General features: G+C 43.1%; 1 protein-coding gene across 1 annotated transcript; it reads left to right on the top strand.

Annotated features, from left to right (window-relative positions):
* The first annotated feature begins 340 nt into the window (after window positions 1-340).
* LOC147314321 (TOG array regulator of axonemal microtubules protein 1-like) lies at window positions 341-14732 on the top strand. Its single transcript, XM_086261165.1, has 8 exons — window positions 341-2298; window positions 12819-12911; window positions 13020-13206; window positions 13306-13412; window positions 13526-13709; window positions 13828-14047; window positions 14135-14221; window positions 14313-14732. The coding sequence occupies exons 3-6, from the start codon at window positions 13096-13098 to the stop codon at window positions 13936-13938; spliced, it is 513 nt and encodes a 170-aa protein (XP_086117291.1). The 5' UTR covers window positions 341-2298; window positions 12819-12911; window positions 13020-13095; the 3' UTR covers window positions 13939-14047; window positions 14135-14221; window positions 14313-14732.
* Window positions 14733-15046: the final 314 nt, after the last annotated feature.

The raw sequence follows: 15046 nt of genomic DNA, 5'->3' as shown, positions 1-15046 counted from the left end.
GTGTTCATCTCAACTTTCTGAAGGCAAGTACTGTTTCTTTTAATGTGGATTTATATGTGTTTACTACCTCATTTAAGATCCCCCTAGACTGTTTTACTCAATCGTGCTGCTTGAATGCCCTCGTGAGCAACTTTAATGTTTTCCATCATGAAATAGTGCTTTAAAGTTTTCGTATAAAAATCGCCATGTCACAAAATAATGTAAATCCGACAAGCATCCCTTCCAAACAGGCGCGCTCATGTCTGACAAGCCTCCACGACACCCCCTACGTGTATTTCATGTAGGGGGTGTTCGCCATACCACCGAACGAAAGAAACCCGACAAAATAAGCTAGCTCGCTCATGGCAAACCCCCCACCGCTTTTTAAAATAAATAAATAATTTCGGGGGCCCCCGCTGCCATGTTGTTTAATTTGTTCAAATCATATTTAGCCAAAAAAATGTGGTTTAGTTTCTGTGTGAACGGGGTGGTGGAGTCCTCCACCGAGAACACTCACGTTAACTTTATCGAGTGGGGGAAAAAAAGTTAGCTTGTTTATATTATGCTAACATAGCTGTGTCGCTAGCGGTCACGTAGCACATCATTATATACCAGCTAGCCCAACTTCAGTAACCCTACAAACGTCACTGCTGTTTAGTTTCCTGTCTTCATTTATGCTGGAAGTGATAACAGCTGTAGGGTTTAATTTGTTTCCAAAACCCCGCAGTCAGGACATGCTATATTGTATTTAGATAGAAGCTAGCGAGCTAACTCCCTGCTAACTTCTAACTCCGTTAAATGTCATAAATTTCGTTTTCATGGGTGCCTGGATGTTAAACTCAATTGTTACACCTGGTAGAACAGAACGCTGATCATTTTATTAAAGATGAAAGACTTTAGACAGTTTTTCAACTCTCAGTAATGCCATAGTGATCGTTTGACATGTGAACCTGCAGCGGAGTTTAGGTCCAGACACGGCTAGTGACGTCAGACTGAACAACCGGATTGAACGAGGAGGACCCAGAATCCAGCCCTGTGTGAAGCTGAAGAGGCTGAAAATTACAGGTTATCTGTGGAAGCCTGCATCAAGAAGGTGGTGACACTTGTCATTAAAAATGCCAGTTCACCTTCCTCTACGGAAAAAGTTGATGCCATCACCCAACGGCTGTTCATAAAACTCTGGCCTAGACTTAAAAAGATCAAAGTTGATAATGTGATATGGTTTATAGCTCCTTAATACAGAAATGGAAAGAGCCAGATGTCATACATATTCATGGAATTAGACCATGAATATGCAGATGATGTAATTGTAAAGGTTTTCAAGGAGCATGCCATCACTGTATTGGAAAGTGAACATTTCATCACAAGCTTCTTTCTTCATGCTGTATGGATCGCAGGCAGAAAATACTTGGTTACTGTTGTGTAAGTCCCTAAAAGTAGATTTTGTTTATCTGGACGCAGGATTTTCAGTTTCAATTTATTTAAGTAATTATAATAAAGGTCAATCAAATGGACCAATATGGCAAGGCCATGATGATCCACTTGGTAAAATAAATCCGTTTGGCATCTTTCTTGGCCTTAAGACAACAATTCTGATGGCTAAAGATCCAAACGGGACACAAGAAAAAAACAAAAACAAAACACGTGTTGTCTGACAACAGTATCAAAGATTTGCATATACATAAAAAAAACCTGAAAGATCTGGACCGGGCCATTTACAAAGAGCTACGTCAGAAAACATTCTGTAAAGAAAAACATTTACTGATGTTACTGAACAACGAGGACCCAGTGTTGAGAAAACTGACGGTCGATATCATTAAAAATCACCTGATCGACACTATGCAGAATCCAGCCCTGTGTGATGCTGAAGAGGCTGAAAATTACAGGTTATCTGTGGAAGCCTGTATCAAGAAGGTGGTGACACGTGTCAATAAAAATGCCAGTTCACCTTCCTCTACTGAAAAAGTTGATGCCATCACCCAACGGCTGTTCATAAAACTCTGGCCTAGACTTAAAAAGATCAAAGTTGATAATGTGATGTTCATCGGTGATTGTCAGGGTCCCTGAGCAGTTATGAATTATATTATTATTATTGTTATTGTATGTATATTTGGTGTTGCTGTCCTTCTCCCTGTTTGCGTGTGTGTGTGTGTGTGTGTGTGTGTGTATATGTGTTTCAGTGGGTGCCTTCAGGCCTGGTGGGTGTGGCCCTGCTGATGGTCTGGCCACACCCGAAGCCACACACTTGCTGCTGGTCAGGCCTCGTCGGGGGAGCTACTTGGGAGAGTCTTGGAACTCCCACCGACGCGGGATCATTTCGTGAGTCTCCACGTTAGTCAACAAAAACATTGCACAGGCGTTTTACTCTGATTACACAAACTTCATGTAGGAGTAGGTCACAGATAAGAGGTACTAATTTGTAAATTTGACCTCTGACCTCACAGAGATCAAATGTGACAGGATATTTGTACTGTAATTTTCAGACCATAAGGCGCACTCAAAATCCTTTAATTTTCTCAAAAACTGACAGTGCGCCTTATAATCCGGTGCGCCTTATGTATGAAGTTTAGGTCCAGACACGGCTAGTGACGTCAGACTGAACAACCGGATTGGTGTTAGAATTTACCATGTCAGCCAATCAAAAAAATGATATGGCAACATGCGGCACTTGGTTGTTTAGGGAGAAGGTGCAGTTTTAGGAGTGACACCCGCGACGGAAAGCGGCGAGCAAAAGAAAGAGAGCGTAAGTTTTCATATGTGAGACATTAGTGATGTTTAGCGTTTTTGGAGGCTAGAGTTAGTGTGTAGTGTAGTTATTGTTTTGTATTGTGTCAGTTATACTGCTGAATGTCACATTTGCTCCAAAAAAGCCATCAAAAGCAGATTCTAGTGTAAACGCTGTTCCCACAGGGAAAACAGGACTGATACACCTCCTGTTGTCAGACCTGCAGGGTTTAGGCCTGTGCTGTTCTCTTCTGTCTTATACTGAACACAAACTTTTTTTTTCTTTTTTTTTTTTTTTGGACCGGCACAAATAATTTGTGTGCCTTCTTATTTGCTGCAGAACACCTGATTGTTCTGTAAATAGATTTAGATGGTTATATAAAAAATGCCTGAGGCCTTGGCTGCATTTTTAGGTAAATAGTACCATATAACTTTGTTTGCAAAACTTGTGCATGAACCTGAAGTTCCCAAATTGATATAAAATTATTTTTTTTTTAGCAACAACACTAAATGCGTTTTTAAAACAAAATGTTAGGTTTCAAGTTTAGGAGAAAAGTTGCTTCAACTAAGTTATCCATCAGAACCTAAAAATCTAAATGCAGTGGGTTGCCTTGAGTTTAAGTTTTCGCAACAATTTTTTATTTTTGTATTTATTAATTTTACAGTGTTGATGCTGTGCTCACACGGGCTACAAAGAAATCGCACTACAAACCTTCTAAAAAAAACTCCACAGGTATCTTTGAAGAAACACCTGTTGTCTGACGACACAATCAAAGATCTGCACATCCATGAAAAAAAATCTCGAAAGGGCCACCTAAACATAATATATAATGTTCTGACTGAGAGACGTTTTGAAAAAATTTAAACGTACATCTCTGCTATCACTTCCAACATAAATGAAGACAGAAAACTAAACAGCAGTGACTTTTTTTTTTATTTTTATTTTTTAGGGTTACTGAGGTTGGACTAGCTGGTACATAATGATGTACTACGAGATCACTAGCGATACAGCTATGTTAGCATAACATAAACACAGTGAAACTGGAGGATGAAAGCTAACCTTTTTCCATTCGATAAAATTTATGTGAGGGTTCCCAAAGGTTAGGGACGAATTCAATCGCATGGCAGGATGCTGTTGCAGATTAAACAGTGCCTCTTCACAGCTCTGTGGGCACAAAATAGAAGTACTACAAGGACATAGGGAAAAGGGACAAAGAGGGGAGGGATATAAAATATTCCAAATGTTTCTTGAATTGTTAGCACAGTGTATATGTGTATGTATCTATCCATCGATTCACTTACGCCAGGGGTGGGCAAATCCAGGCCCCGAGGGCCGGTGTCCTGCAGGTTTTAGATCTCGCCTTGGGTCAACACACCTGAATCGCATGATTAGTTCGTTACCAGGCCTCTGGAGAACTTCAGGACATTTTCAGGAGCTAATTTAGCCATTTATATCAGCTGTGTTGGTTCAAGGACACATCTAAAACCTGCAGGGACACCGGCCCTCGAGGCCTGGAGTTGCCCACCCCTAACTTCCGCTTTTCCTTTTCAATCAATCAATCAATCAATCTTTATTTATAAAGCACTTTTCATACAGAGAAAATGTAGCACAAAGTGCTTTACATAGTTAAAAGCAGCCCACCCCACCCTCCAACTCACTCCCCACACTCTCAATACACATATATCCCCCCACCCACACACACATACACACACGCGCACACTTAAAGAGTAAAAATTGGGCTGGGCTCGCATGAGCCAAGTGAGGAAACACTATAACAGGGAGCCGTCTGCACCGGGAGCCGGTCACAGACCGCAGCCTCCAGGCTGGGCACACAGCAGGAGGGAGGCAAAGGAGCCCCCCAGCCAGGCTGAGAGGACCCCAGAGACCCAGCAGCCACGGTCAATAACAGCCCCGGTGCAGAGAGCGCCCTCCGAGGAAACACTGGAGATATGACGCAATACAATATATATAGGGTAAAATGATAAAATAAATAAGAACAGGATACAATATAAATATAAATAGAATAAGAAGATTAAAAAACGAATAAGAATAAAATCAAACAAATATTAGGTAAATCCTAAATTAATAATAGAATAACAGGATAGAATAAATAAGCATAAAATAAATAAACGCTAAGTAAAAGCTAAATTAAAAAGGTGGGTCTTGAGCCTGTTCTTAAAAACATGTACGTTCTCTGCGGCCCTGAGCTCCTCCGGCAGGCTGTTCCACAGACGAGGACCATACCACTGAAACGCTGCCTCTCCGTGAGTATGTGTCCTGACTTTAGGGACAATCAAAAGGCCAGTACCAGAGGACCTCAGGGTCCGCGAGGGTTCGTATGGTAAAAGCAGATCTGAGAGATAAGAAGGCCCAAGACCATTAAGACATTTAAAAACCAATAAAAGAACTTTAAAATCGATCCTGAAACACACGGGGAGCCAGTGCAGCGATTCTAAAACCGGTGTAATGTGGGCCCGCCCTCTGGTCTTCGTCAGCACACGAGCTGCCGAGTTTTGCAAGAGTTGTAAAGTTGAAATATTCTTCTTAGGAAGACCAGAGAGCAGGGCATTACAGTAATCAATGCGACTGGTAATAAAAGCATGCATCAGCATCTCCGTGTTGGCCCGAGAGAGAATAGGGCGGACTCTGGCTATATTTTTTAGATGATAAAATCCAATTTTAGTTACATGTTTAATATGTGGGATAAAACCAAGCTCAGAGTCAAAAATAACACCCAGGTTTTTCACTTGTAGCGAAGGACATAGTGAAAATGCCTCTAATTTAGGCAAGAGTTTCTCTCTCTGAGCCTCAGGACCGACAATTAAAACTTCAGTTTTGTCCTGGTTAAGTTGTAAAAAGTTTTCTGCCATCCAAGATCTTATATCCAAGATACAGTTAAAAAGGGCATCCATTTGTCTGGTGTCATCAGGAGACACGGAGATGTACAGCTGCGTGTCGTCAGCGTAACTGTGGAAGTTCACTCCATGCCTCCTGATGACACCACCGAGAGGGAGCATATACAAATTAAAAAGTACAGGGCCTAGAACCGACCCTTGAGGCACACCACATGTCATTTTATGGATCTTAGAGGAGCATGTATCCATACTCACCATAAAAGTTCTGTCAGAGAGATAGGAAGTGAACCAGCTGTGTACAGCACCAGAGAGGCCCACCATGTGTTTCAGTCTGTTTAAAAGAATAGCGTGGTCTACTGTATCAAAGGCTGCGCTTAGATCCAGTAGCACCAGGACTGAGAGCTTTTGGGAGTCCCAGTTACATCTAAGATCATTTAAAACCTTTAGGAGAGCCGTCTCTGTGCTGTGGTTCACCCTAAATCCAGACTGGAATATCTCCAGGATCTGTCTATCATTGAGAAAATCAGTAATCTGAGTAAAAACAAGTTTTTCTAAGACTTTACTTAAAAATGGTAAGTTGGATACAGGTCTGTAGTTATTAAAATCATTACAATCCAAATTGCTCTTCTTCAGAAGGGGCCTCACCACCGCCGTTTTAAAGGCAGCAGGGAAGACACCCAACTGAAGAGAGCAATTCATCATGCATAAAAGCTCAGCCTCAAAAAATCCATAAAGTGTTTTAAAGAGTGAAGAAGGAATTGGATCTAAAAGACATGTGGTGGGTCTCACTGTGGAGAAAACCTTCTGAAAGTTCTCAGCATTAACCAGGACAAAGCTGTCCAGTGTCTCCTCAGGTACAATCGAGCCCTCAGATGTGTTTACAATCATATCGCGATTAGATAAAATATCAGATCTGATGGCGCTGATCTTTCCCCTGAAGTGGTCTGCAAACTGCTCACAGAGCGAGTCTGTGGGGGTTCTTTGGGAGCTGTTAAAATCAGGGTTAAATAAATGATCTATGGTGGAAAAGAGGACCTTGGGATTATTTTTGTTAATACTGATTATTTTGGCGAAGTATGAATTTCTTGACTTCCTTAATGTATTATTGTACACTTTAAGTTGCTCGCAAAATATTTGATGGTTGATAGTATTTTTATTTTTCCTCCATCTCCTTTCTGCTGCCCTGCAATTTCTTTTGAGTTTTTTGACTTCTTCGTTTCTCCAGGGTGATGCATGTTTTACGTTAATCTTTTTGGTGGTGAGTGGAGCAACGGAGTCAAGGCTTTTCTTCAGTTTGCTGTTGAAATAACTAAAAATCAAATCGCAGGATGCAGGTAAAATCACAGGGGGGCATTCGTCTAAAACTTTGCAGCCACTTCAGAGGTTAGATAGCGCCTCCTCACAGTTCGCACCGAGGTCTCCCGCTGAATAAAACCGGTGATGTTAAAAAACACACAGTAGTGGTCAGAGACAGCCAAGTCAACAACAGAGGACACGCTGGTGGACAGCCCATGGGTGATGACCAGGTCCAGAGTGTGTCCTCTGTTGTGAGTCGGCTGCGTGACATGCTGGGTAAAATCCAAACAGTGAAGGATGTTTAAGAATTCTTTTGTTGCAGGGTCAGAAGGATTATCTATGTGCAGGTTAAAATCACCGGTTAAAATTATCATGTTATATTTTGAATGTATGTTTGTTAAAAATTCTGAGAATTCCTTGATAAAAGCAGCGCTGTCTTTAGGTGGTCTATAAACTGTGACAGATAAAACTGGAGGGCTGCTGAAAACAATAGCATGGAATTCAAAAGTGGTAAAATGATCAAATAAAATTTGTTTGGTGGTGAGTGTGTTGTTGGCTAAAGATGCAGTCCCACCACCTCTCTTACCACTTCTAATAGAAAAAGAGAAATTAAAATTTGGTGGGGAGGCCTCAGTGAGAACAACTGGTGCATCCGAACCCAGCCATGTTTCAGTTAAAAATAAACAGTCAAGTTTATTATCTAAAATTAAATCATTAATAATAAAAGACTTGTTCGACAGAGAGCGTACATTTAAAAGTGCCATACTGATTGAGACTGGTGGATTTTTGACAACAGAGTTGGATGGATGTTGATATTTTTGAAGAGGCCGGAGGTTATTAATATTTTTGGAGTTACTGGATTTATGATAATTCTGTTGCTCTCTGTTTGTGATTATGACGGGTATTGTGTTGACTGTGGGAGAGAAAGGTCCTAGTCCAGAGTTTTGTGTATTACTGTTAAAAGTGGAACAAATATAGGAGCTGGGACCAGGGGAACATCAGTCAGTGGCAGACGGATCAGCAGGTAATGTCAGTTTGGGGTAGTGACAGGGCGATGTGCGGGAGTGCTGTACGCCAAATTGGCGGACAGCAAACGGCGTCCCCAGGCGTTGAGGTGGAGCCCGTCTGCCCCAAAAAGATGCCTCCTCTCCCAGAAGGCATCAAAGTTGTTAATAAAACCCACGCCGTGGGAGACACAGGCGGAGGAAAGCCAGGTGTTAAGGCTGAGCAGCCGGCTGAAACGGCCTATCCCTCTGCCACAGGTGGGGGTGGGCCCAGAGATAAAAGCACTCACCTGCAGCTGACCAAGGAGGCTGAAGAGTTCGAGGAAGTCCAACTTCAGCAGCTCAGATTGCTGTTTGGGGATGTCATTGGTGCCGATGTGGATGATGAGCCGGTTAACCTGTGGGTGGGATGCCAGAATGTTGGGAATTCTGTCCACTATGTCAACAACAGTGGCTCCCGGGAACGACAGCGTGAGCGCCCCCCTCATCCGCACGTTCCTGACGATGGAATCCCCGAGGACCAGCGTGGAGAGAGGAGGTGCCACTGGGGGCTGTTGGCCATCTGAGATGCCCGCGCCGCGACGCCGGGGGTGTTCAGATGGAGATGCGCCAGCCGGACTGCGTGAGTGACTCCCAGGTAGCCGCGCCGTGGGTCCTCTTCTCCGAGGAGCCGGGGTAAAGCACAGCTCTCCGCGGTGAGTTTGCACCACAGCGTCGGGTTGCCCGCCGCGGCTCCGGGGGCGTAGTGGTGGAGATGGCGCAGACCTCTGCGACACAGCGGGATGGCGAGGGCTAGCAGTCAGAGGAGGAAAGTCCACAGGATCCAGGACATTGAATTTATTCTCCAATACTACCTCACCAGAGGGGTGAGGGTGCGAGAGACGGATCCTCCTGCCCTCTCTGCAGCCACCACGCGTCTCAACCATGGTCCATGGCGCTGGTTGGAGTGGAGTGGAGCTGACCAGAGCCTTGGGTCTGGCCCCTAGCTGAAACCAGGAGTTCTCGTCCTTGGCAGAAGCAGCAGCGACGCAAGTTGAGAGCCTGTGTTGACTGTTGGCGGGATCTTGGGACACAGCAGCTGGATGGTGCACTGTGTCGGCTAGCTCAGCGCTAGTAGCGGTGGTTTGAGCTTTGCCAAGGAGGATCGTGTCAAGTTCGCATTCAGCCCCCTGGATTTGGTATAGCGTGGATATCCTTTGTTCCAGCTCGATCACTTTTTGGCTCAGGTTGATGCAGCTTTCACAGCTGGATGTTGAGGTAAGTGGTGCCATTCCGGAATCTCGTACCGGCGACAGCGTCAAAAACAAAAACAAAAACAAAAACAGACACTGCCACTTTAGCTTACGTTAGCTAAACTCCTTTGCTAGCTTGTTCCCAGTACTGAGGTTTGTGATGGTCTTCCAATTCTCCGTAAAATCTCCAGTTAAAACACAGCCTTAACGAATTTCAGGGTCGCAGGGGGTGCTGGAGCTGGAGCCTATGGCAGCTATCTCAGGGCGAGAGGCAGGGTACGCCCTGGACAGGTCGCTAGTCTGTCACAGGGCTAAACATTCGTACTCACATTCACTCATACCTATGGGCAATTTAGATTTTTCCAAAAACAATGGGCAATTAAGATTTTTCACGTGCCTCCAAAGACGCAAAGGTGTCGCCATCTGACATGATTCAGCAGCGCCTCTTCACAGCTCTGTGGTCACAAGTTGAGCAAAAGCCTCTCAAAATCACACACAGGGGGATTAAAAAACTTGAAAAGGTGATTTTTAAAGACATCAAAGCGGCTGGACATTAGCCCTGATCTCGTGATCATTGCGCTAGCCGTAGGTCAGCCGTACCTAGAGGTGATCATTTCCATATTTGAAGATCACCACTTCCGTAAAAACCTGCTGGCAAGGTTCTTCTCGTGGTGCGTTAGAGCCGAGGATGACGAGGACAAAGAAACTAAAGCCATGTCTGAAACACGTTTAGAAGAATTTAAAAGTAATATATTTCCAATAGTGGAGAAAAAATCATCATCTGGCATTAGTGTCAGCGATTATGATGATGATGAAGAGGAACATGTGAGCGCACTCATTGATGCTGTGCTCACACGTGTTGAAAATAATTCGCACTACAGACCTTCTAAAAAAAACTCCACAGGTACCTGTTAAAACACGTGTTGTAATTATAATAAAGGTCAATCAAATGGACCAATATGGCAAGGCCATGATGATCCACTTGGTAAAATAAATCCGCTTGGCATCTTTCTTGGCCTTAAGACAACAATTCTTATGGCTAAAGATCCAAACGGGACACACAAAAAAACACATGTTGTCTGACAACAGGATCAAAGATCTGCATATACATGTATATAAACCGAAAGATCTCGACCGGGCCATTTACCAAGAGCTACGTCAGAAAACATTCTGTTAAGAAAAAACATTTAAGATAAGATAAGATAAGATAGAACTTTATTAATCCCTCGGGTGGGTTCCTCTGGGAAATTCGACTTCCAAAAAAAGCACAGCAACGACCAAAGTTACAGTTACAGAACTGTTATATATACACACACACACACACACATATAAATACAGAGACAAATATAAATAAAATATACAAAGGGGATAAATAGAATAAATAGGAATAAAAAATAAAAATACAAGTGAATTGCACATTTCAAGTATTGAGTCTATTGCACTGTTGACTATTTACAAAAAGTATTGCACAAGGTATTGTACAGTGAGGTGCAGAGGCACTACAGCTTAGTTGTTCCCCCCTCCTTTGTCCTCCTGTTTCCCCTCCCTCTCCCCTCCAGAGAGGAGTTAAACAGTCTGATGGCGTGTGGGACAAAGGAGTTTTTAAGTCTGTTAGTTCTTGTCTTGGGGAGAAGCAACCTGTCACTGAACAGACTCTTCTGGTTGTTTATGGCCGTGTGCAGAGGATGCCCAGCATTGTCCATAATGTCCATCAGTTTCTTTAATGTCCTTTTCTCTGCCACTGTCACCAGAGTGTCCAGCTTCATGCCGACCACAGAGCTAGCCCTCCTGATCAGTTTCTCCAGCCTGGATGAGTCCCTCTTTGCTGTGCTGCTCCCCCAGCACACCACAGCATAGAAAAGTACTCCAGCAACCACTGACTGGTAAAACATCCTCAGGAGCTTCCTGCAGATGTTAAAAGACCTCAGCCTCCTGAGGAAGTACAGTCGGCTTTGGGCTTTTTTATACAGGTGCTCTGTGTTGCATGACCAGTCCAGTTTATTGTCCATCCACAGCCCGAGGTACTTGTACTGATTTACTGATGTTACTGAACGACGAGGACCCAGTGTTGAGAAAACTGACGGTCGATATCATTAAAAATCACCTGATCGACACTATGCAGTAGTGATGGGTCGTTCGCGAACGAAATGGCTCTTAGAGCCGGCTCTTTGACGTGAACGACGCGAGCCGGCTCCTTATCGCGAGCCGTCACGTGGGTTTTCTTTTTTTTTTTTTTTTCTTTCTCTCAGCCTCTCTCTCGCACTTTTTTTCCGCTTCACTCTGCACGCGAGCCTTGTGCTTTATGCTGGGCAGAGGGGGGAGGGGCGGTAGTTACACTCAGTAGCACAGGAACAGAGCCAGAGGGAGAGAGAGAAAGAGAGTCAGGGACAACAACATTAGAAAGGTATAGTAATCATCCACAACTATTTTCAGTTGCAGATGATAAAGGATTGAGAAAGTTTATTCATGCAGGTCCATATGACAGAGAATATGCATGTTCTTTTAGTTTTCATATTATAATTTATATTTAATTGTGTTGTGGTTTGCAGTGTTTTGTGTTCTTTTCACTTTAAATTTGTGAAAGGAAAAAGCTGAAAATTTAAATAGTTAAAACTTGAAATGTGAATAGTTGATTTTTGTATTATATGATTTATTTATTACATTTTATGTGGAGTGAATAAATAAAAGTATATTTACGGTGGCCCCTAGAGACAAAGCACATACAAACTTCAAATCACGTACGAACTCTGAAGCATGTACAAACTCCAAAACACGTAAAAACACGTACAAACTCCAAAACACGTAAAAACTCATAAGCACGTAAAAACTTAGAAGCATATAAAAACTCAAAACACGTACAAAAGACAACAGAAGTGCTCCAGGATGCTGGGCGCACTGTTGAGCTTTTGTTATCTTAACAGTGGGAGGAAAATGTCAAATTTGAGACATTTTAAAAGTCTTTAGACCATAGGTACCAAATTTGGCCCGCAGCCTAATTACATTTGGCCCGCGAAGCCATACCAAATTACTATCAGAGCTGGCCTACTGGTATTATACAGCTAATATATATATTGTTTAGTATTATGCTTTGCTTGTTCCATATTCAGTTTTTCAGCAAAACTTGTTTGAGTCCATAAGAAAAGATTCATTCTTATATCTGAAGGAATAAATATATTTCAATAAATATTAACGTTAGCCCGCAACTTTGTTCCAGTTTTGAATTTTGCCCACTGTGTATTTGAGTTTGACACCCCTGCTTTAGACCATCAAAAGGATATAGTACAATCCAAATCTACTTTTGGTTTTGCTGGAATTGATTTTGTTATTGTTGACACTATTTGTTTTGGTGTCACTGTACTGTAATTACCTTGCATTTCATTAAAATATGTTTAGAAATGCTTTTCCATTGCTTTTGGACTGCAAACCCAAAGTGCCACTTTAACAAATGAGATAATATTACACCTTCTCCCCTCAAAGGTACTTTTGTCATGGTCCTACGGCCATGACTCAGTGACTTTGTGTTTGTGTTCTTTATTGTTATTACTTTCATGATTATTCGTGGCTGTTTTGGGATGGTTTGTGTTTGGGATTTTAGATACTGGGTTCTGGGTTTGTGCTCCCTCTATTGGTCCCTGGTGTTAGTGTTCCCCTGTCTCGTCAGGTTAATCAGGTCCAGCTGTTTCCCCCACCTGTGTGTGATTCCCAGTGTCTCTCTGTGTACTTATAGTGTGTGTTTTCCTCTGCTCCTCGTCGCGTCGTCTGTGTTCATACCCGGTGAATCCCCTGCGTGCTCTCCCTGCTGTTCTCCCTTCATGTTCAGGTTTGCCACTCCCTTTGTGTAGTTTCTCCCAGTTTAGTTCGTCCTTAGTTCTGTTTGCCATCTCCACGTTATGTTCAGTATTGTCAATAAATCACCTTCACATCTAAGGAAGCGCTGCGTTTGAGTCCTCCTTTCCACTCTTCACACGGCCGCTGCCCCGAGCCGTGACAACTTTGGCCGTCGAATGCTGCTGTCCCTGTCTTCCCACCCAGAATTTGAAAAGATCCTGGAGAAATACATCCCTACGAAAGACCTGCAGACTGTCAGAGACACCGTCTTCACTCTAAAAACAAAGGTACGGTACCTTTGTCTTTATGTTTACAGGAAAATTGGTGTTTTGGCTGGAAGTTAAATATAGGCATCTAACTCTGAGATTGTTGGGGGGGGGGGTTAGGGTCTTGGCAAGATGCCTCAAGATACTCAGGCAGACATTCCCTCCCGGGCAAGCGGTACAGTCAGAGCCTCATCGCTCAACAGAGAGCCACTCAACCAGACCAACAGGTGGGTGTGGATATCAACCAATGCTCCAGAGTGGCCCATTAAGGCAAATTTATTTTTCACAAATGTGTAATACATATGGAAAACACGTGAATTGTGATGCATTTTATATACAGGGAGTCTCACAGCCATTACAGCTGTAGATCTCAGACACAGAGTTTTGCAGACAAGACTGAGTACATCAAGCAGATCTCGGATCTGCTGGCTTCAAAGGACTTCAGAGAGAGGATCAAAGGCATCGACCAGCTAGTGGCTGACTGCCAAAACAACCCAAACATGGTTATCAACAGTATATTCCCGGTTAATGTTTTCATTTTTCTTTCTCCAAATCCATTTAGTATGTCTTTATGTACATTGTGGTCTTTTCATTATAATGACAAAGTGTTTATCCTTCACTTTCTGATCTCCCTAATTCTAGGTGTTTGATGCCTTCAGAGCCAGGCTGCAGGAGTCCAACAGCAAGGTCAACTTGTATGCCCTGGAGTCTTTACAGAAAATCATCCACTTGTTAAAGGACAAGCTGTCCTAAGTGGTCAACATCCTGGTCCCAGCAATCGTGGACAATCACCTCAACTCAAAGAGCAATGCTATCTGCTCTGCTGCTATTGGAGCTATTAATGCACTCATCTTAAATATAGGTACTTACTTTGAGCATTAAAATAGAGGAGAAAGTTTTGGTTAAAAAAATTGCTTTAATTTGACTTTCATTTTTTTGCCTGCTACAGACAACATACTTCTCCTTCAGCCTTTTTGCGCCAAGGCTCAGTTTTTAAGCGGGAAGGCAAAGGTGAACCTTATCGAAAAGGTCGCAGGTATGTCTGGTGTCCTAGTTTCGGCACTGTAATCAGCTTCTGCTTTGATGTATCTAAATGCAGTGTATTGCTTCTCATCTTCTATATTTAGATCTTGTGACAGAGCTCTACCCTCGTAAGCCCCAGATGGTAAAGCAGAAAGTGCTGCCCTTGCTCTGGCACCTCTTGGGCACCTCTGCCCACAGCGGCACCATTCATGGCCGGGGCGGCAGCGTAAGGGGTGCTACCGCCAACCTGTGCCAAGCCCTTTATGCCCAGATGGGGCCAAGCCTGAGCAAGTGTGCCGCCTCCCAGCCTGCCAATGTCCATAAAAGTCTAAATGATATCCTGAGGACCTTGTCGTAAGGTAAAGCAGGCTCCAAACAGAACCAAATGTCGAAAGAGGGACAGCATTAAAACTGATCTTACTTGAAGATGTTTCATTATCATTTCTTATAGTGCCTGCACTTTTATATAAACACAGAGAAAGTCCTTAAGAAGTTGGAGCTCTTATTCTTATCTCAGTGAGATTCCATCTGGTACAGAAGCATGGGATGGCTGTAACATAATGGCATCAGGTCTTTCACATGTCCAACCTGTTCTCTTTGCACTTTGAAAGTAGCTCATTGTCGTTGCTTTGTTTTTGTTTTTCCATAAACTCTACATGTACTGTAGACCAGCGGTCTCCAACCTGTTTTGCACCACGGACCGGTTTATGCCTGACAATATTTTCACGGACCGGCCTTTAAGGTGTCGCGGATAAATACAACAAAATAAAACTAGTACCGGTACCGAAAAAAAGGTTTATTCATAACACACGTGAAAAGACCCAGGAAAACCGAGTTA

The sequence above is a fragment of the Aulonocara sp. 'chitande type north' Nkhata Bay genome, linkage group LG14, assembly GCF_057382095.1.
Source record: "Aulonocara sp. 'chitande type north' Nkhata Bay isolate Kocher_YH1m ecotype deep benthic linkage group LG14, A_spYH_male_GT1.1, whole genome shotgun sequence".
Classification (NCBI taxonomy): Eukaryota; Metazoa; Chordata; class Actinopteri; order Cichliformes; family Cichlidae; genus Aulonocara; species Aulonocara sp. 'chitande type north' Nkhata Bay.
Note: the sequence above shows the minus strand (reverse complement) of the source record. Positions and strands in the feature narration are given on the sequence as shown.